The 23,146-nt window shown below is 40.0% G+C and overlaps 1 protein-coding gene across 1 annotated transcript; it reads right to left on the bottom strand.

Moving 5' to 3' along the window:
• Positions 1–1,166: 1,166 nt before the first annotated feature.
• Positions 1,167–22,573, bottom strand: LOC103239523 (testis-specific Y-encoded-like protein 2). The gene is made up of 4 exons (XM_073021312.1): positions 22,483–22,573; positions 21,023–21,064; positions 19,792–19,965; positions 1,167–1,975 (listed from the first exon to the last, which is right to left on the bottom strand). Exons 1-4 carry the CDS (start codon positions 22,571–22,573, stop codon positions 1,521–1,523), a joined length of 762 nt encoding a protein of 253 aa, XP_072877413.1. The 3' UTR covers positions 1,167–1,520.
• Positions 22,574–23,146: the final 573 nt, after the last annotated feature.

Here is a 23,146-nt window from a genome sequence, read left to right as displayed (position 1 = left end):
CCATTAATTCACCTCTGAAAAAGTGGCATTTAATTTCAGCTACTATATTTACAGCATTAAAAAGCTTATGCATTAAGGTGCTTCTCTGTACAATGGCATTGAGCAGACAGAGCTGAGTCCATTATCCCACCCAGATTCATGTAGTCACATTTGAGAGCTTTATACCAGAGAGCAGGGCCAGTTACTGCTAACCATCACAGACTTCTTACTCTGGGAGCCTATCTTCTTGGCCACATTTTATATAGCCAATGAAGACATGCCAGCAACCGTCCCAAGTATAACTTGGCATTAGAGCACCAGGTCTGTTGGATGGTGGTGGCAGGCACTATTATTTTATATTCAGGTAAAATGCCAATTTTAAAACCTTACACTTGGAAATAAAAATCAAGGGCAGAATATACTCAGAAAGTATTCAGCAATCTGGTATCTCAAATGATGTGAATACTTTCAGAAACCAATGGCAAATTTTACCCACGTTTCCCAGCTATGGAGATATTAATACATTGATTCAAATCCTGTTACTCAATTCACATAACCCTGAGGTCATCCTCCAAAGTGCATATCAAAAAATAGGAAGTTAGAGTGACAGAGTTTGAAAGTGATGTTATGCAAGTCAGACTTGGAAGGTCATAGTAAGCATACCTATGCTGAGAGAGAAGCATCAAATCCTTTGTGTACACATTTAGTTTTATTGTAACAAAGCAACCTGTACACTTTTAACGTTTAAAACTGAGCATCAGCCTTCCTTTCCAGTGAAACAAAAAGAAAATTTAAAAATAAACAGGAACAACATTTCAATAGAGAATGTCAATTCCAAATAAGATTCCACAGGTTCTGCTGATTCTCCCACTGAGTGGCAGGGCTCAAGTCATCATCAGGAGATAATTTATTTTAAAAGTATCATCTTAAACTGCAAGGATATCTGTCAAATATCACAATTAAACATGCCAAAGGAGAAGCCATGTTGTCAAAATGCCCACTTAACCCACCCAAACATCTCAAACCCACCCTTTGCTGACCTTCTAAAACCCCATTTTTTAAAATTTCTTTCTCTTTTTTTAAACAAGAGAAAGTAGACAGATATATGTTGGTAAATGCTAACTGTCCATATCCACATAGAGACACAGTGTATTCTCTGAGCCCAACAAACAGAGAACGGAGGAAAAAAGCTAGAATTATACACACTACTACACAGGGGCCTAGCACCCTCCAGCTTCCAGCAGAGCAAAGGGAGCAGGGTTTTCTTTTTTCCCACAGAGCTCGGTGGTGTTGATTCCATACAGTTTTTATTCAGATAGTAAGCAATAAAAATGAATTTCGAGCAGAAAGGGGTAGAGACTTCCCATTGTATTCTGCTCAAGGTATTTCCCCCAAAATAAGTTGAGAAAAGAGACCTCAAGAACAGGGTGACTGAGCACAAGAGGGGAAACAACAACAACAACAACAACAAAACTGCAACTTGCTCCCAGGGACTGGAGAAAATTTTTAAAAAAGGAAAGTTGGACTCTATCAGTGTTCTATTAGTCATCTTCTTCATCCTCCTCTCCTTCCTTTCCTTCATCATCATCTTCTTCACCTTCATCCTCACCCCCTTCTTCATCAATATCTTCTAATCCTTCCTCATCTTCATCATCATCATCATCATCTTCTGCTCCTTCTTCTTCGTCATCCATATCAGGAACCAAGTAGTACTGTAATGGTTTTGGCCAAATGTCATCTTCAATGACCTCTCCTAACTTATCAGCACCTGCATCAGAATGGTCAATAAACCAGGTAAAGAAGTTCTCTGGTTCTTCATGCTGCCTCTTTCTGCTGTCTTTCTTCTGCATTTGACTTGAACGTTTCGTCAAATCCTTTCCAGATTTCCATTTGATTTCAGTGGAATTTGAAGATAGATCACCATTCTCATTCAGATGAAATTCTTTGGAGAGAACTTTATTTTCAAAGTAAGGATTTTCATCCACCCTGAATGTGCCTGATCAAGTTTGATCTCGGAAGCTAAGCAGGGTCAGGCCTGGTTAGTACTTGGGTGGAATTAGGATATTCTTAATAAGAGGTATAGCCCAAGCAAAGGTAAAAATATAGAACAATCATGCTTGTGTATGGGCTCCTCATGGAAACCTGCTCTGTTAGAATTAGGAGAGTGGGGAGGGATGGAAGCTAGTATTTTTTGTGCTCCTACTTGTGCTAGGTGCTTGCAGCTCATATGTTTTGGGGTGTTTGCTCTCCTGCAGGCCCTCTCTCTAGGAATCATCTCCATACAGGGCTGAAAGGGTGGGCCTGGAGCCATGTTTGTGCCATTTGTCCAGTCTCACATCCTGGTCACGGATCACTGGACCATGGGTGAACGCTGGATCTAAGCTCAGTTGATCCAGTTCATCTCCCAGAAACATGGCACTAGGACACAGAAAAACTAACCCAGTGGACTTCCTATGGAAAGCTGGAGTGTAGAAAAGTCCAGAGTGGGAAATACTGAGAGGTAGAAGGGAACTGAAGAAAGCTGAGATCAGTCCGCACAGCATAGAAAAGGGAAAATGTACACAGAGAAATACACAGGATGTTGTAAGAAAGATTCAGTAGCTCCTGGGAGATGGCACATGTGCCTAGATTCCAACAATTTGGTTCCTGGTTTGTCTCCTGAGGATGCTATATTTCATTTCTTATTCCTTGATTTCAGTTGAATTAGTTTAAGTGCTTTCCTGTTCCTTACGATAAAAATAGCCTTCACCAAGACAGTTTGTTCACATTTTTTCAGATTATCCTCTTAACAATTCATTGAAATAGATATCACTTCCACATTATTAATATGGATATCAAGGCTTAGAGTGGCAATGTGACCTGCCTATATGCATTTGGTTGATAATGGTTGAGCTAAGAGTGAAACCCAGGCCTGCCTGGCTCTAAACACCTTACACTTCTCCCTGAGGGACCTTGGCCAGTGTTTGAATCAACAGTTGATCCCAAAACACTTTGTCTGTAACTGCACAAGACACCTTCACTTCTGATGCTGTGTCTATTCAGGGCCAATTTGTTAACTTTTAGTCATTCTGAGATTCTCCTGTGGAGGTTCAAGCTCAGAAAGCTTATTTAATACATGAATTCAGAATTTGTAAGAAGTCAGATGCTGTATTTATGGCTCTTACTGACTCAAATTCAATGCAATCCTATCCTTAAAAAATATCCAGATTCTAGTGAATAAAGAGAAACTGGTCAAAATTAGTAGAATTTTTCCAAATCAAGAAAATTAAGAATGTCTTTAATTTGGGGGCCAGCTAAGTAATTTATTCATCCTAAACAATACTCACTGAATGGTTGATATGCCTCTTATATTTTAATAACCCATTACAAATATACCTTCTTTGCGCAATCTATATTCTAGGCATAGTCAACTCTTACAGTTCTTTCAAATACCATGCTACTAGAACCTCTATGCCATAATATGTGTGAAAATTAATTTTCCTTCCCCTATCCATCTGGAAAACTTCCACTCTTTAGGATTCAGCTGAAGGTGTCGCCTCCTCCACAAAACTGTCCACTAACTCTTAGCCTCATGAGGTTAGTAGATCTTTCCACTATGGCCCCAGGAAACCCCGACCTTAACTCTCATCACTGCATTGTAATTGTCTCTTTGCAGTTGAAGTGACATGTTCTTCTCACTCTCATGCCAGGCCACTCTCTTTCCTTTCTAATTTCCACTTCCTCCTCATCTCTCATCTAATAGGAGATGAATTGCTAATCTAATGAACTTGAGATATTGATTGGACTACGTTTCATTAGTGAGTAAGGTTGCCATGGTCAAGACCACTCTATCCTTCCTGTAGAAACTCAGGACTTTCCTACCCTTCCCCTACCATCAAAGAAGGTCTGGGATGTGACTCAGGCAACCTCCTTTTCCTTCTATTTCTCTTCTGTACAGTTGGTAAAGTAAGAGATCATGTAGCCATGTGTGTGATGGAGGTGAGGCAGCTCTACCCCACAGGTCCAGCCATTCTCCCCACATCTTTGTGCAGCATCTTCACCTGTGCATGCCTAGGTAAGCCAGGTGGGTTACATACTACCAGCTATGCTATTTTTTTGGAGGGAAAGAAATGGGAAACCCTACTTCAGTTTCCCAGCTGAAGTCAAGTGGTCCAGATCTGAGTGCCAGGGATGAGGTCATGAGTGGTGATGAGGTCATTGAGTACCTGCCCATCCACTAACAAAGTGGAACTTGCTTTTCATTTAGATCTGTTTCCTTGTAAACTCTAGACTGTTGTAGTCAGCATTCTGGGCTAGGAGACTCAGAGCAGAGTTTGGCACTCAAACTCCATCCCACAACCCCCATTACACACTTTTTAGTGAAATATTCTAACCCAGTGGGTTTTGACCCTGGCTACACATTAAAATCACCTTCTATACCAGAAATCCAGATGACTCTAACACGTGGCTAAATTTGAGAGCCCTTGCAAAGGAGAGCTTCACAGTCTCCCCCATCCCACCCTAACCGAGGGCATGAGTTCTGCTATAAGGTGGTGGAAGGAAGCTTCAGGCAACAGTAGATTTGAATAGAGCTCAGAGTGAACTTGAATTCACCTCTCTGTGCCATAGAACCATCATCTATAAAATAAGAGGATTCACTGAGAACTCTTGACATTTTCGGAGTCATAGACACCTTTGAAATTTTCATGAAAGCTATGTGCATCTCCTCAAAAAAATGAACATTTGCCCTTATTCAGACATTCACATTCAGCTTCTGGGGTGCTTGGATGCTCTGACACCCTGGCCTACAGGATCACTGAGATTCTGTCCAGCTTTTAGCTCCAAAGGCCAATCTCTGTAATGTGCTAGAGAGGACCATTGGGCGGGCCAGGCTTCATTCCTTTTTCAATATTGTTCAAAATACATGTGCTTTGAACACCAGCACCAGCAAGATGCACATGCTGTGAGAAGCAGGGGGCATCTGATAACTGAGGGAACAGTTATCAGGGAGTGATTTATTAGTAAAATATTTATTGAGATTTTTAAGGCACCAAGCTCTAGGGATACCATTGTGAGAAAAAACACACACAAACCCCACATTCATGATAAGGATATATTCTGATGGAGGTTTTTAGCTTTCATATCACACGTAGTACAGGACATATGTTCACTGAGTGGAATTCACCCATTCTACTTAAAAATCTCTCTTTGTCTCCCTCTGTCTCTTTCTTTTTCTAATGGCCGAAAGGGCATCGTTGATTTTTTAAAAGACAATACAGAATTTCTTGTGAAATTGGGCAAAAGACCCTGCCCCTTGGTCTGCTCTACCCTCCGTTTCCTGTGTCCTTCCACCCAGAGCAGGGACTCCTTGAGGCTAAGGACATGTCCACTTGGGGCCTGCACTCCACCCTTTCACACCATGCTCTTGTCATCCGTGACCCCGTACTCCCTGCCCAAATGTCCCTGAATCTGTTCCTAGAGCTTGTGCAGGCTGCTGCTTCAGATGTCTCTTCCCCAGGCTGGGTCACACTGCTGGTTTATGTGTCCCTGGACCCAAGGGGTGGCCACAGGGCAGCAGTTTGCTGGGGATGTGAAGGAGCTTGCACGTGCAGGATGGCATATCCACAGAAATGCAAGTGAGGCCCATTGCAGAGAGCCAGAACTGGGAAGAGAGGGCCATGGGCTGGGGCTGGGGAACTGCCTCTGTCCAGGCCATCATTTTACAGCTCTGAAACTGAGAATTCTAAATTCAAACCTGGCCTTCCAGGGTATTATAAAAGTATATTTGTCTAAGTAGGTAGATAAAGACATATTTTATTGAACAGTCTCTTAGCCTGAATGATAACTTTAAAGTATTTTTATAGATGGTATTTGGGCCTCCGTTTGTACACTTGTTCCAGGCTCCACAAATAATTGCAAGAGAGTCTAAGGAAGTAGGATTATGGTATGGACCCACCCAAGTTGCTTTGGCTCCTGACAGCTTTCCTTCATAGTTTCTTATAACAACCAAAGTAATAATAGCTAATTTTTTAAAAATAAAACTCTTATTGAAGTATAATATACATATATTAAAATGCATAATCATAGAATAAATACATCCATGTAACAGCCAACTGGATCAAAACAGAACATTGCTAGCATCTCTTACACACCCTTACAATAACCACTCCCTCCATCCTTCTCAAAGGTGACCAGTATCCCATATTACTTTGCCTATTTTTGAACTTTACATAAATGTAGTCACATCATACATATTCTTTTGCATCTGGCTTCTTTCCCTCAATATTATGTTTATAATTATCCATTTTATTGCATGTAGAAATAGTTCATTCACTTTCATTGCTATATAGTGTCCTATTGAATCAATTTACCATTTTTCATTTACTTATTCGGTTGCTGATATGTGTTTGGATTGTTCTCATTTGCTACTAAGAATGATGCTGCTATGTTTATTCTTGTACCTGTCTTTTGGTGTCCATATACTTTCCTTTATGCTGAGTATATATTCCTAGAAGTGAGACTGCAGGATTTTAGGGTGTGTGAATACATTCAGCTTTACAGTACTGCAAAAAAGTTTTCCCAAGAGGTTGTATAGAAAGACTTTTAAATTTTCTTTTATTGATAGAATGCTTTTCTGATTTCTCATTCTCTCATGTCTCAGTTTTGTTAAGGTTTGATTTCCTAGGGATTTATTCATTTTCTTTAAATTTCCAAATTTAAAAATAGACTTATGTTGTTTCTAACAGTCTCTAATTTATTCTTAATACCCATAGGACCTATAATAATATTTCCTTTTTATTTCTAAAATCTGTCTCTTTTTTTATTTTCCTGTTTTTATTCTTCTTTTGCAAGTGATTTATTGATGTTATGAGTCATTTCAAAACATAACTTTTGGTTTTGTTGATTTTCTTTATTGTACATTTGTTTTCAATGTTATTAATTTCTACTTTTATATATATTACCTTTTTCCTTCTACCTTCTATAGGTTTTACTTGCTGGATATTTTTCTAACTTCCTAAGAGATACTTAAATAATTGAGTTGCAGCCTTTCTTCTTTTCCAACATATGCATTTTAAGCTATACATATTCTTTAAGCACTGCTTTAGCTGTGACCACAGGTTTTGATATGTCATATTTTCATAATCATTCCATTCTAAAAACTTTCTGATTTCCAATGTGATTTTATTGTTGATTATTTGGAAGTATATTGCTTAATTTCCAAATATTTAGAGACACTGTAGTGGCCCATCGTTATTTATTTCAAGCTCAATTCCACTGTGGTCAGAAAACATGTTTATTGCAATCCCTTAAAACGTGTTGAGATTTGCTTTAAGGCCCAGTACATGGTCAATTTTGGTAAATGTCCATGTGCACTTGGAAACAGTCTGTATTCTGCAGTTGTCAGGTGTAGTGCTCTATATATATCAACTAGGCCATGTTTTATAATCATGCTGACTTTTTTGCCTGCTTGTTCTATCAGTTGCTGAGAAAGATATGTTAAAATCTCCAAATATGCTTCTGGATTTGGCTGTTTCTCTTTTTAACTCTGTATTTATTGCTTCATATATTTTGAGGTGTTGTTAATAAGTTCATATAAACTTAGAATATTTCCACTTTCCTGTGGATTGACCTTTTAATCATCTTAAAACACTTCTCTTTATCTCTTACAATTCTTCTTGCCTTAAAGTCTGCTTTATCTGATGTTAATATAACTATACAGTTTTCTTTTGGTTGGCATTACATGATATACTTTCTTTTATCCTATTACTTTCAATTTTCTGTATCTTAGTATTTAAAGTGTATGTTGTAAAAAGAATATGGTTTTATTTCATTTTTTATCCAGTTTGACAATCTTTGACTTTAAATTGGAGTATTAAGTCTTCTTGCAAATCGTGGAATTATCTGCATATTTGGGTTAATTTTGTTATTTTGCTAATTGTTTTCTCTTTATTTCATCTGTTCTATGTTCCCTTTTGTACATTTTTTGCCTTATTTTGGATTAATTATATATTTCAATAATTCCATCTACCATGAACAAGGTTTTACCTATTGTTAACTATTCTTTTCAGTGATTGCCCTGAAGACAACTGCACAGATAGACTCAGCCAAGCCTAATATCAGTGAAAAAAATTTGCCAATTCCTGGACAATTCAAGGAAAATGAATACTTCATACCCTCATATGTTTTAATTCTAAAAATATTTTAAACCACATATATATTAATATAGCTGTTTTATAAATGTTCGATGTTAATGTGGATATACCCACATATTTATGCTTTCCATTAATCTTTGTTCTTTCCTGTATTTCCATGCTTTCACAGTGTATCGTTTACTTTCAGCCTCAAGAACTCCCTTTAGTATTTTTTTAGGAAGCATCTGCTGATTATGAATTCTCTCATATTTTACTTGTCTGTAAATGTCTTCATTTCACTTTTATTTTAAAGGTTATTGTCAGTGGGTACAGAAGTGTGAGTCATAACTACTACCTTTCATTACTTTAAAGATATCAGTCACTTATCTTCTTCCTTTCTTTGTGTGCGTGTGTGACAGAGTCCCGTTCCATTATCCAGGCTGGAGTGCAGTGGCACGCTCTTAGCTCGCTGCAACCTCTGCCTCCCAGGTTCAAGAGATTATCCTGCCTCACCCTCCCGAGTAGCTGGGATTACAGGCACACGCCACCACACCTGGATAATCTTTGTATTTTCAGTAGAGACAGGATTTCACCATGTTGACCAGGCTGGTCTCAAACTCCTGGCATCAGATGATCCACTCACCTCGCCCTCCCAAAGTGATGGGATTACAGCCATAAGCAACCCCACATGGCTGCCTAGCTATAGTTAAACCCCCATTTTTTTTGAATCATGTCAAATTAGTATTTCTTCTTTAAAGGTAATGTGTATTGTTTTCAGTTGACTTTAAGATGATATGTTCTTCTTTGATTTTTGAGTAGTTTCACTACCATGTACCTATGTGTGATTTCTGTTCTATTAATTCTCTTTGGAGTTCATAAAACTTCTTGAATCTGTAATGCAGATCAGTTTTGGAAATTTTTCTGCCTCTATCTCTTCATACATCATTTCTCCCCCATTCTATTGATCTGTTTTGGAAAAACAGATCAGTTTGGGAAAATTTTCAGCCTCTATCTCTTCATACATTGTTTCTCCCCCATTCTATTCCTCTTGTTCTTCTGGGGCTCCAACTACTTATTTGTTCAAACTTTCACTCTGTCCCACATGTTTCTTAGGTTCTTGTCCATATTTTCCATTCTTTTGTCACTCCATGCTTTAGTCCAGATGTTTTCTTCTGACAAATTATTCAGTTCACTAATCCTATCTCAGCTCTTTCTAATCTAATGATAACTTCGTATGTCAAGTTTTTTATTTTGGATATTGTATTTTTCAGTTCTGGAATTTTCATATGATCATTTTCAATAGTTCTATATTCCATGCTGAAAACTACCATACCACCATCTAATTTCTTTAATACACTTATGACAGTTATTTTAAAGTCTATTTTAACTCCAGTATCTTTATTTTCTATTGGTTTCTCTATACTGTCTGGCTTTCTCTTCCTCATGGTTGTTGGACATTTTGTCTTATCTGCAGGTGAATCTGGTAATTTTAGATTTAATATGAGATATTATACATCAGGCTGTTGATTATGTTATCTTCCTCCAAAGATTATTAACTATTGCTTCTGGCAAGTAACTAGGTAAAGGCAGATTGACTCACCTTAATTAAGTCAATGAATGAACAGATTCAAAACTGGGCATTAGTCTTTATGAGGGTTGTTGCATTTCTAGTTAATCCATATTTCTAGATTATAACCCTTGAAAGTTCCACCTGAAAACACTGAGTAAATGTCATGGTTCCTTTTTCTTGACCCTAAACTCCAATTTTTGTCTCCTTTAGCTCCATAAGTGTGCCAATAGAGATGCTCAACTCTTCACCTTTCAATCTTTTCTGTACAGATTCTGGGTATCTAAGGTACTCCTTGTCAATTAGCAGATGCCTTGTGGGGAAAAGCAACACAGAACGTCAGGTTCACAGCTCTTTTCTTCCCTTCTCTCTGTGATCTTAGGCTCTTAAGTCCTCCCAGCCTTGGCAGTTCTCCAATGTCTTTAAAATTATTTTTATTTTTTATTTTTTGTTTTTGGGATGGAGTCTTGCTCTGTCACCCAGGTTGGAGTGCAGTGGCATGATCTTGGCTCACTGCATACTCCATCTCCCGAGTTCAAGTGATTCTCCTGCCTCAGCCTCCCTAGTAGCTGGGATTACAGGTGTGCGCCACCACACCCAGCTAATTTTTATATTTATAGTAGATACGGGCTTTCACCATTTTGGTCAGACTGGTCTTGAACTACTGACCTCAAGTGATCCATCTGCCTCGGCCTCCCAAAGTGCTGGGATTACAGGCTTGAGCCACTGAGCCTGGCCTAAAATTAATTTTTAAAATTTCATACAGCTTTTCTATTTGTCCTTAGTAGGAAAGTTGGTCTGAAGTAAGATAGCTGTTATGAAAGTTTTGATAGCTGACATTTATGAAGAGATTAATATGTTTCAGGCACATTTTGCACACTTTACATATATATACTCACTTTACAACAATTCTAAGATGTAAGTTCTCTTATTTTCCCTGCTTTACAGAGAGAAGAAATGGATCACAGAGTGATGAGTAGTTTGTCCAATCATATTGTATAAGTGATACATCCAGAATTTGAAGCCAGGCAACCAGGGTTTAGGACCCTACACTTAGCCATAGAGATCGAAACCTCTTAATTCTCAGCTGTCCTGTATGCATTTGGGATCATAAGGTATACCTAATGCCTTGTATTAAATACACATTTTGCTTGAATGAATCTGAGTGGGTTTCTGTTACCTGCTCTCAGATGATTTCTGACCAAGCTCTTTGGACAGGTTGCCTCTCGCACCAAAATGTTTCTTTAGAACAAAAGTACATATTACTAATATCCTTTCCCCAAATGGGCCTTATTTATCTTCCCAGAGCTTCTCATTTGTTATTATCCTCATGATCTCATTTACTTTCCTTGTTTTTAAAAGGGCACTCACTGGGTAATTCCCTCACACCCATGGTTCCAGCAAACCCGTCTATGAGAAGTAAAGGATATATTCAAGCTAAAAGTAGGCAGCCTCAGTGAAGGAACAAAGTCCTCCAGCAAGGTTAAAATTCCACCAGGCTTGTGTTTCAAGACCCAAAGCACAGCTTGAACAGGAGAGGTAATTGAGCCAGCTGCTGAGAGGCAGCAGCCACGTCCCCCCAACTCATTAATCTGCCTCCCTCTGCTATGAAAGGGACCCAGGGCTTCGATTTTAGCAGCGTGAGGAAACACACCATTTTCATGCATGAAATCGCCTCCTGGAGCTCTTATCTAAAAAAATAAAGAAAAATACTCACGAGAACAGTCTTTGCAGCTTCACATCGTTTTTTATTTAGCAATCTTACTTTATAAAATTCAACCAGCTGTTTATTTTTTCCACTACTGGCCAAACATGGTACCCAGTGGTGGTTTATTTGGGGTCCATTTTGGCCCACACCATGGTCTAGAGTTGGGGTAAGTTCAAAGGAGGGTGTTTGTCTTGGAGGAATTGGAGGTAAGAAAAAACAGTCTTTTCAGGGAAAATGGCCCTTCAATCATGATGGAAACATTTCCTCTTTATCATGACAGAATGGGGGAAAGGATAATAGAAATTCATCTTATCTAGTGGATATGCTGTTACCTGGCATTCAGAGAGAAATCTGAAAACTTAGTAAGAGCACCGAAAAGGGGTTAGGTTGCTCATCTCAGAGGATTCCAACAGGAACTCCCACCTCCTACGTTAAGATAATGATGATGATCATGATCATGGTCATAATCATGATCATGATGATGGTTCATTTTATTGGCTATCATGTGTGAGATGAATTATATACCTTATCTCTGAGCAACATGAAAGGCAGTTATTTGTATCCTATTTTACAGATAGGAAAATGAGGTTAGAAAAGTTGTATAATTTGCCCACAGTTTCTCCGCAAATGGTGAAGTTGGGATTCTACCCTAAAGCCCATGCTCTCCTCAAAATACCACCCTATCTTCTGACTTCTCTGTATTGTCACACCAAAGTGAAAATGAATTTTTTTTTCTTTTTTTTTTTTTTTTTTTGAGATAGAGTCTTGCTCTGTCACCCAGGCTGGAGTGCAGTGGCATGATCTCGGCTCACTGCAACCTCTGCCTCCCAGGTTCAAGTGATTCTCGTGCCTCAGCCTCCCAAGTAGCTAGAACTACAGTGCCACCATGCCTGGCTAACTTTTTGTATTTTTTAATACAGACGGGGTTTCACCATGTTAGCCAAGATGGTCTCCATCTCCTGACCTTGCGATCTGCCTGCCTCAGCCTCCCAAAGTGCTGGGATTACAGGTGTGAGCCACCACGCCCGGCCAGTAATGAATATTTTAAAATAAGGCCAAATCAATGCTGTGACAGAATAACTACTCTCCCACAAAGAAATAAAAAATACTGCAAAACCATTAAAGATTATTTTACAGTAATGAGTGGGAAAGTTCCTAGCTCCAGGAAAAGACAACTAACACTGAACAAAGGTTCCAAATATCCAACCTTCTAAATAGACCCACAAACAACTGAGTCAGACATCACCCAGGACTTCTTAAAAGCTGCAGAACTGGTTCTTTATCAAGAGGAAAGAGGTTGTGGGAAGTCTGGGTAATTAGTCACAGGCCTAGTGGGTCCTGCCGTATTTGGGGTCTGAGACTTTTCCTTCTACAGTGGATGGGAGGGGTGCTTCTCCGCCTCCTAGCACAACGGTTCTCAAATATTTTAGTCACAAGACCCTTTTACATGTTTAAAAATTACTGACAGCTCTAGGGAGTTTTGTTTACAGCACCTGTGAACATTCACAATATTAGAAATTAAAACTAGAACTTTAAAAATATTTACTTACTAACTTATTTAAAAATAATAAAAATAAACTCATTACATGTTAACATAAATAAGATTTTAATGTAAATAACTGTACTTTCCAAACAAAAAATTAATGAGAATAGCAGCATTGTTTTACAGTGTTAAAAACCTCTTTACTGGTGAAACCCCGTCTCTACTCAAAATACAAAACTTAGCCGGACATGGTGGTGTGCACCTGTAATCCCAGCTAGTTGGGAGGCTGAGGCAGGAGAATCACTTGAACTCAGGAAGCAGAGGTTGCAGTGAGCCAAGATGGCACCATTGCACTCCAGCCTGGGCAGCAAGAGTTAAACTCCATCTCAAAAAAACAAAACAAAACAAAAAACAAAAACGAAAACCCTACTGTCCACTTTCATCCAAAATTGCTAGATTCTTATATCTGCTTCTTCATTTTATCTGTTGTATTTACTTTGATTGAAGAATATGAAAAACACTGACCTTGCACAAATGTGTAATTGGAAAAAAATGAATATTTGAATAGCTGTTGATGTAGCTGTGGATATTCTTTGATATTACACAAAAACTTAACAAATAGTTATTTCTTAAGCATTACAATGTAGAATCTGAAACCATGTTAATCATTTCTGGTCTTTGCTATTCATATATTGAAATCCATTGGTCTTTCTTGTACTCAGAATGGATCTTTTTATCCATTTTTTTAACATCATCCATTGGTAATTGGAAATATTAGTTATTTGAGTTATGCAGACTTTCTAAATTGATACATTTCATTACACTAGTCAGAAACCATACTCTTTGTCACCTGTGATGTCATTAGAAAAGTGTTAAGTATGGGAAGCTATCAAGCTTATGGTTGCAGATGCAAATTTTGAAAAATTCTAACTTCTGCTTGAAAACCGATTGTTTTTTCAAGTGACAACAATACTGTCAGTTACTTTTTTGGAAGTGACAGACTCTCTTTGTACACTTTCAAGGAAATAGCTGCCAAACTCTCAAGTTGATAGAGCAATAATTTGTATTCTTGATATTGTTTCAAGTAAAAATGGTGTTCCATGAAAGAAGGGGCCAGTTCAGCTTACAACTCAGTTGCAAAGTGTTTTTTTCTTAGGACAGCCATCATACTTTTGCATGCAGTAGAAGTACCTTATGTATATTTCCCATTCCATCACAAGGAATATTGTTATTAAGATGTATACATCCAGGCACAGTGACTCACACCTGTAATCCCAGCACTTTAGGAGGCCAAGGTGGACAGATCATGAGGTCAAGAGATCGAGACCATCCTGGCCAACATGGTGAAACCCATCTCTATTAAAAATTTAAAAATTAGCTGGGCATGGTGATGCACGCTGTAGTCCCAGCTACTCAGGAGGCTGAGGCAGGAGAATTGCTTGAACCCGGGAGGTGGAGGTTGTAGTGAGCTGGGATCGCGCCACTGCACTCCAGCCTGGCAACAGAGTGATACTCCATCAAAATATATGTATGTGTGTATACATATATATATCTCTCGAAGGGTTGAGATTTACAAAATTTAATAATTTTTACTGCTTCATCAAAGCATTCTTTTTTTTTTTTTTTTTTGAGACGGACTCTTTGTCACCCAGGCTGGAGTGCGGTGGCACAATCTTGGCTCATTGCAACCTCCACCTCCTGGGTTCAAGTGATTCTCCTGCCTCAGCCTTTCTAGTAGCTGGGATTATAGACACCTGCCACCACACCCAGCTAATTTTTGTTTTTTAATAGAGGTGGGTGGGGTTTCTGCCATGTTGACCAGGCTGGTCTCGAACTCCTGACCTCAGGTGATCTTCCCACCTCAGCCTCCCAAAGTTCTGGGATTACAGCCATGAGCATTCTTAATGGAAACTGGAATTCTTTTTTCCTACTGGTGAGTGTGTGGTGGTGAAGAACCTAATGGCTGCTAGTATATTTGGGTACCACTGCCTTCATTCATGCTGAGCTGCTAGCAGTTTCATCTACCATTATTGTACCATTAGTGCAAAAGTCAACACAGTCAGAAAGGCAAATGTTTTATTATGAAAATGATTTTAACCTTGTGAATCCCCTGAAAGTGTCTTGAAGACCCCCAGGAGTCCATGACCACACTATAAGAACAGCTGTCCCACCAAATTGAAGGAAGATGAAGCTTCAAGAAAATCACTGAGGGGGTTGCTTGCAAGAAGTGGAGATTGGCATCCTCCCTGGATGCTTGTGGAACTTCCGAGTCAGTAGGCAAATCCTGGGCTGCCGTCACAGGTGAAGGGATTCTTGGGAGAACTTGGCGTGCCTATCCTGGAATCTGGGGGGGGCCACAACATAGGATTGTGCATTTTTACCATTCATTAAGAAGGCTGGCTGAGGGCAAGAATAGGGGCTGAGGGAAAAGGGTAATTTGTCCATTCAGATGAAGTGCTCTTTTACAGCCTGCACAAGGCATAATGTGTATCAGTGGCAGCTCCAGGTTGGAAGCATGCATGCATCCAAAGACTTCCTACCTGGAGATTTCTAAAATCACGAGGCTAGCTGGAGTAGCCCCCAATAGTATGGAGAGATGGGATGGGACTGTGCATAATGTGTGTCTTGGTCCTCTGAGACTGCTGTAACAAAAATACCATAGACTGGGTGGTTTATAAACAACAGAAATCTATTTCTCATGGTTCTGGAGGCTGGGAAGTCCAAGATCACGGCAGATTTGGTGTCTTGTGCGGGTCTGCTCCCTGGATCATAGATGGCTGTCTTCTCACTGGGTCGTCATGTGGTGGAAGGGGCAAGACAGTTCTGTGGGACCTCTTTTATAAGGGTACAAATTCTATTCATAATCACTTAGTAAAGGCCCCACCTCATTATACCACCATATTGGGGATTAGGACTTCAACAAAGGATTTTTGGGGGATGCAAGCATTCCATCTATTGCCTTGTGCCTAGGAAGAAAATGAGGCATCTTCTACCCAGCCTAGTTCCCCACAGCCATTTGAGAATGTTAAAGAGGATGTCAGAGGTTCTCAGGGCTTCATGCAAGGTAGCAGAGTGCTAAAGGAAGGGGCAGGGGACAGAAAGATGTCCAAAGCTGATAAGAGGATGGATGTCCCACAAGGTAAAGGATCATTGAGAAAGATTAGAGGGGTCAGGAATATCTGGGGCAGCAGGCGCCAGGATGAGGCTCAACATTACCTCTAGAAAACCATGCATGTCATCAACACAGAGAGGACCACATCAAACAGAGCAGACCAAGGGCATCTCCTCACCCTCTGCCAGCAGATAACTCATCTCTTCTTCCTAACTCTCAATTGCCTGCAAGGATAGACCCAGGTAGGGGAGGGGAAAGGAAGTGAGCTAGTACTGCTTATGTCCTCCCCTGTTTTCCCCATTCCCACCATACAATGCTTTTCCCCATTCCCACCATACAATGCTCAGAGACAGAAGAAGGAAGAGCAGCAGTTCACAATCCCCTTATTCGAGTTGGGACCGCCTGGGAGTTTGAAATGGACATTCAGAACCATAGTCTTAAACTAGACCGAATTGAGTTTCAATTGCCTGGTGTGTCAAGAAAATAATTGGATCAGTTTATGTTCTTGATAAGGTATCTGCTACACTGTGAGGAAGATTTAATACAATATAACTAGAGGTAGTGAATGAAATAAATGGAATTGTTATGTGTTTATTCCCCCAAAGAGCTGAGGTCACAAATCAATCACATTTATACAACTAAAACTGGCTGTAAAGCACAATGACCAAGATTCCTTTCAGCCACCTCCCTAAAGTATCCATGGGAGTAAAAATAAGTGTTTTCTCTTTTTCTGCCCATCATTGGCTAGAAAACTCCATAGAGTAATGAAGGAAGCATTGGGTAGAGTGAAGATACACAGCTTCTATCTTCCCAGAAACCTCTATCCATTGTCACTGTACCTCCACATCCCATCTGACACCAGTGGACTGCTAATTGCATTACTTTGCTTGTCCTCTGGCCACAAAGGTGGACATGTAGTTAAGGCTTGGCCAAACATGACTCCCCATCTCCTTGCTTACAACAATTAGTGTATTGGGCAGACTCAGACCAAAGCAGGCCAATCAGAGTGCCATCAAGTGAACTAATCTATGGTTGCTAGGGCAAGAAGTTGTTTTCTGTTTTTTTCTAAAACCATGTTGCTGTAAGGATGAACTAAGCCTGTTGCTGGTAAGGACCCTCTTTAGTGGATAAAGGTGAAGAGCTGAGAAGAAAATAGGGCTGAGGGGTAGAGAGAGAGACCACTGGTGATGTTGTCATTGGACCCCCTGGGTCCACCTTGGACTGAAACTCTGAAAGATGCCCCTTGGACTTCCAAGTTCTGGGCCTATTGCTCTTTTGTAAAATTTTTTTCTGAGACAGGGTCTTGCTCTGTCATCCAGGCTGGAGTGCAGTGGCATGATCATGACTTACTGCAGCTTTGACCTCCTGAGCTCAAGTGACCGTCCCCCCTCAGCCTCCCAGGTAGCTGGGACTACAGCTTCATGCCACTACATCTGGCTAATTAAAAAAAAAATTTATAGAGATGGGGTCTCCCTATGTTGCTCAGACTGATCTCAAACTCCTGGGCTGAAGCAATCCTTTTGCCTTGGCCTCCAGCAGTCTTCCTGCCTTGCCCTCCCAAAGTGCTGGGATTATAGGCATGAGCCACTGTGCCTGACCTTTTGATTAAGAGAAGAAAACTTGGGGTTTTACTGTTCTTTATGATCAAAACCAGTGTGAATACACTGGACTCCAGATTCAGCTATTTCAGTTACATAGGAATGTGGGCAACTTATTAAACTTTATTAATTTTTAAATTTATTTATTAATTCACTTATCCAATAAACATTTATTGAACATATACTAAGTAAACTCAGCACCAAAGATGAAAGATGAAACTATTTGATTCCTGTCTTTAAGGAGCTCACAGTCTTTGGAGAGAAAAAAAAAATGACCACAAAACAAGGAAATATTGTTTTAAAATTCAAAGTGAGTACAGAGAAAGCATATAAACGTAAGTCTGTCTGGAAATTTCAGGCAAGGCTTTGAGTTTGAGACTTGCTGCCAGAGAGACAAGGGCATTCCAGATAGAGAAGAGCACCTGCAAGGCATGGAGGCAGGAGAGGGGTGGGCATACGATAGCTCTAGCATAGTGTGGGAGACAGGGAGAGGTGGACTGTAAGTCAAGAGAGGTGGACAGGGTCAGATCAGAAACTATATCATGCAGAAAGGTTTTGCCTAAGTCATGGAGAACCACTGAAGGATTTGCAGTAGGAGAGAAAGATTGGATAGGATTTGAAAGATTAAAAAACCCAAACAACACAATTCCAGATGATTGAAACAGGGCAAGACTGGAGACAAAGAGAACTAAGAGATCAAATGGTGGTAAGAGTAGGAGGTTGAAGAAGGTGGCTGTTGAAATCGTTTGTGTGAGATGGTGCGTGGTCGGGCTAGGTCATATATCTAAGTGGTGAGTAGATATTCTAATTGAGTAGCCAGAACATGTTGGCTCTTTGGATGTGGATAAGCAGGGAGAGGATTATATGTTACTTAACGGGTTTATGATAAGAATAGTTCTTACATTTCTGAGATTCTTAACCTTTTGGGAGTCATAGATCCCTTTGAGAATTTTATGAAAGCATAAAATTGACTTCTCATAAATATGTCTTCCCATAAATATAAACATATATAAATATATGTCTTCTCATAAATATAAACATGCATAATAATAGCTACCATTTGCTAAACACTATGTTCCAATCACTGTTCTAGATACTTTATTTATTTAATTGTCACTGCAAACCTATGATTTGGTACTATTTTTTATCCCCATTTTATGGTTAATAAACTTGGAGAGGTGAAATAATTTGCCCAAGTCACACAGTAAACAGCAGACCAGAAGTTGAACCAGGTTGTCCAACTCAAGCTCTGTGATTTAATGACTATGTTTCACCAGCCCTCATACACAGGTACCTGTATTAGTCCATTTTCACACTGCTGGTAAAGACATACCCGAGATAAAGACATATCCAAGACTGGGCAATTTACAAAAGAAAGAGGTTTAATGGGCTTACAGTTCCATGTAGCTGGGGAGGTCTCACAATCACAGCAGAAGACAAGGAGGAGCAAGTCTTGTCTTACATGGGTGACAGCAGGCAGAGAGGGCTTGTGTGGGGAAACTCTGTTTTTAAAACCATCAGATCTCATGAGACTCATTCACTATCATGAGAACAGCACAGGAAAGACCTGCCCCCATAATTCAATCACCTCCCACTGGGTTCCTGCCACTACACGTGGGAATTATGGGAGTTAAAATTCAAGATGAGATTTGGGTCAGAACACAGCCAAACCATATCAGTACCTACGCTGTGCCTACAGTTCAGGAAGTCAGAGATTCCTCCACCCAAAGTCCATCCACTGCCCCTTAAATTTAAGTCCAGATCTGGCAGTAAGAACACCTGCTATAAATGAAAGCCATTGGTCAACTCTAGGGAGTGAGATCAGTGTAAGGGATTCCCATCAATGATTTTGGGTACCCTCAAACCTACCTTCCATCACTGTGGTTGAAAGAAACCAGCTTTATGGCCTAACCCAGTGATGTTATGTCTCTCCCTAAAGGAGCATTTGAAAACATTTTTTTGTTAGATTCCTCATGAAATGTTAATAACAGATATACTGTTTATCAGTTTATGTTCTGTGTGTGTGTGTGTGTGTGTGTGTGTGTGTGTGTGTGTGTGTGTATGCTTTATACATAAAAAATAAGATTTTTTCAGTCTCTCCTCCCACTTAGAGTCAACTTTTCCCCAGTTAGCGGTGTCATGTTACCATTGAGATATACACTCTAACCTTAACCATCTACCTATTAAAACTGTTTTCAATAACTCTGTCTTAGCCTACTAGAAAGAGACTTACCTCCCTTGATGGCTTGAAGAAGCTGCTCTGCTGTGAGAGGACTTATGAAGACTGCCTTTTGGTAAGAAAAATCTGCAGGCAGTCTCAGAACTGACAGTAATTCCCAGCCAATTGGCCAGCAAGAGAACAGGACCTCAGTTCTACAATCCCAGGGAAATGGATTCTGCCACCAACCTGAGGGAAGAAAGGAGGAAAGGGTGGGAAAGAGGGAGAAAGGAAGGAAGGGAAGGAGAAAAGGAGGAAGAAAAGAGGAGAAAAAAAAGAAGTAAAATTGAAGGGGAAACTAGATTGGATGTTAACTAATACGTATTGTAGGACAAAGAGAAATAGAAAATTGCCATTTTGCAACAAACTTTGAGGAGATGCCAAAACCACTGAGTGAAAAGTTATTGAGAAACTGGTTATTTATACCATCTCAAAGGATAACTCCATGAATTATTTAGTAATTACAAAAGGTTAAAAGGAACCTCTACAATGGGAAAATCTGGCACTATCACCTTAATCAAGTGGTCAGAATTACCATCACTAATAATGAAAAAAAACAGATATTATGTGTCTACAGAAGTGATGCTCTGGAGACATCATCGTTTATGCAGTATTCCTGTCTTTTACACCAGAATCTAATCATAAAGAAACAATCAGACCATTCTGCAGAACAACTGTCCTGGGCTACAAAACCTCTCAATGTCATGAAAGACCAAATAAGAAGGAGAAATAAAAAGTAGCACCTTTCTAGATTAAAGGAGACACAATGGACATACAAACATAGCAACTAAAAGCAATAAAACAATGGGTGATCATGGTTTGAATCCTGGATCAATTAAGAAAAAAAAAAACCTATTAAAGACATTTTGGGGCATCTCCAGGAAATTGGAATTTTTGTTACTATACAACATCATTGCAGCAATATTAATGGCTCAAGTGTGATATCTGTGGGAGAATGTCCTCATTCTTAGGAGATTCATGCTGAGTAGTTAGAAGCAAAGGATTGTGGTATTTGCAACTTCTTTTCAAATGATTCCATCAAAAGAATGTGTGTGTGTGTGTGTGTGTGTGTGTGTACACATATGGAAAAAAGCAAATGTAGCAACAATTGATAGGTGTGATGGTTAGTATTAAGTGTCAGCTTGATTGGATTGAAGGATGCAAAGTATTGTTTCTGGTGTGTCTGTGAGGATGTTGCCAGAGGAGATTAACATTTGAGTCAGTGGACTGGGAAAGGAAGACTTACCCTTAATGTGGGTGGGCACCATCCAATCGGCTGCCAGCAAGGCTAAAAAAGGCAGACAGAAGAAGGTGGAGTTAAGCGGGCCTGCTGAGCCTTCAGATTTTCATCTTCCTCCCATGCTGGATGCTTCCTGCCCTTGGACATCAGACTCCACGTTCTTCAGCCTTTGGACCCTTAGACTCAAACCAGTGGTTCGCCTTTAGCCACAGATTGAAGGCTACACTGTTGGCTTCCCTACTTTTGAGGCTTTGGGACTCGTATTGAGCCACTACTGACTTTCTTGCTCCTAGGCTTACAGAAGTCGTGGGACTTTGCCTTGTGGTCATGTGACCCAATTCTCCCTAATAAACTCTCTTTGATAAATACATCTCTCCTATTAGTTCTGTCCCTCTGGAGAGCCCTGACTAATACAATAGTTTAGGTGAAGGGCAAAGTTCGTTGTATTGTTCTTTAAATTTTCTATAGTTTTGAATTTTTTCAAAATAAAATTTGGATACAAACAAAATGGTTTCCAAATTACATGACCACTCATATTTGTGAATCCCAGAGGCTTCCAGTGATAAGCATGTCACTTCACACACATTATCTCAGCTAATGCTTACCAAATTTAAAAGTTGTTGAATGAATGAATTCATCTTTTATCAGGTACTTGCATGAATGATGAATGAATTATTATGCTATTTTCTAGCTGTAGAAAACCGAGGCTCAGTGATGCCAACATTTCTAAGGTCTCACTGTTAAAAAGTGGCAGCAAACCTCCCCCAACATGGCCCCATGACTCCTCCACAATAGACAAACTTCCCACACAGACCAGACTCCACCAGCTGGTCATGGGTGCATATGAGATGCCATGTCCAGAAGTTGGTGCTCCTGGAAGTTTCTAGAAATCAACAGGGAGCAGCATTTACAGGCTGCTTTTGAAACATGTTGACTGCCTGGGAAGCCCTGTCATCCATTCTTTGGGCTTATTTGCACCTTCCGGTTACTGTTAACATCTTTTGCCCCTTTGCAGTAATTGAGATTGTAAATTTTAAGAAGCATAGCTTTTTGTACATGTAATAAAGGATTTTGTTGCCGGTTACTGCTACCCAAAGCAGTCCAGAAATTTTCTCCAGTGGACTGTAGCAAGGGCATACCTGCACTACTCTGTAGGTTGCCAAAGGTGTCCTTTAAACATTTTAATCTCACTGGATGTTTGAATAAACTAAGGCCAAGTAGGTAAAGTGACTTGGCCAAGTTGATGTAATAAACTTGGGAACAAATACCATTTCCCAGAACTGTGGGTCATAGTTCCACTAGACTCTTGCTGCTCAACTGGTAGACAGAAGGAACACCAAGGAGGCTTATTAAAAATACAGACTCCAGTCCCCCTTCTTGGAAATTGTGATTCAGTAGTGCTTGACAAGGCCTGGGAATCTGCATTTTGAAAAAATGCCCCAGGTGAATGTAATGTTGGAACTTACCAGACTCCACTTTGAGAAACATCACTCTAAACTCTTCACTCCATGCTGACAAGGAGCAGGTCTTCTCATATCTGTTTCTCCAGTGACTCATAGAGTGCCTGGCACATGGCAAGTGCCTATGGCATTTCAATAAATATTTGTTGAGTTCCTGTGAGATGGCAGGTTCTATTCCAGGTATTTGGGATATGTCAGTGGAGAGACAAAGATAGAAAAACCCTTGCCCTCAAGGAGCTTAAATTCCAGCAAAGTGTAGAGAACAACAAACCAAAAATGTTTAAATAAATAAATAATATGTTACGTTAGAAAATGATAAGAATGTTGGGGAAAAGAATAGCAGGGGAAGGATCAGGAGTTTGGATCAGTGCTGTTTACAGTTTCATTTGGTGGTGTTGGTGAAGGTGGGGTTCATAGAGAAGATGACCTTTGAGCAGTGGCCTGAGGGAAAGGCGGAATGGACCATGCAGACTTCCAAGGGGAAAGTATTCTAAGCAGAGGGATCAATGAGTGCAAAGACCCTAAGAATGGAGCGTGCCTCATGTGTTCAAAACAGTGAGGAGGCCTGTGTGGCTGGAACGGAAAGAGGCAGGAAGGAGGTAGTTGGAGGTGAGGTCAGAGAGGTTGTTAGCTGGGGATGAGAGGGTGAGGAGCGTTGGTGATGGGGAGC

This window comes from Chlorocebus sabaeus, chromosome 11 (assembly GCF_047675955.1).
Source record: "Chlorocebus sabaeus isolate Y175 chromosome 11, mChlSab1.0.hap1, whole genome shotgun sequence".
In the NCBI taxonomy this organism is placed as follows: Eukaryota; Metazoa; Chordata; class Mammalia; order Primates; family Cercopithecidae; genus Chlorocebus; species Chlorocebus sabaeus.
The sequence above is the reverse complement of the archived record's forward strand: the minus strand, read 5'-3'. Positions and strand labels throughout refer to the sequence as shown.

Bases quoted from the DNA above. Each gene is read 5' to 3' on its own strand.
- LOC103239523 (XM_073021312.1), bottom strand. From the start codon at position 22,573: ATGAGTCACTGGAGAAACAGATATGAGAAGACCTGCTCCTTGTCAGCA. The intron at 19,966-21,022 runs GTAAGTCTTCCT...TTCTTCCCTCAG, and splicing joins GGTGCCCACCCACATTAAGG to GTTGGTGGCAGAATCCATTT. The intron at 1,976-19,791 runs GTAAGTCTCTTT...AAACTTGATCAG, and splicing joins TCTTCAAGCCATCAAGGGAG to GCACATTCAGGGTGGATGAA.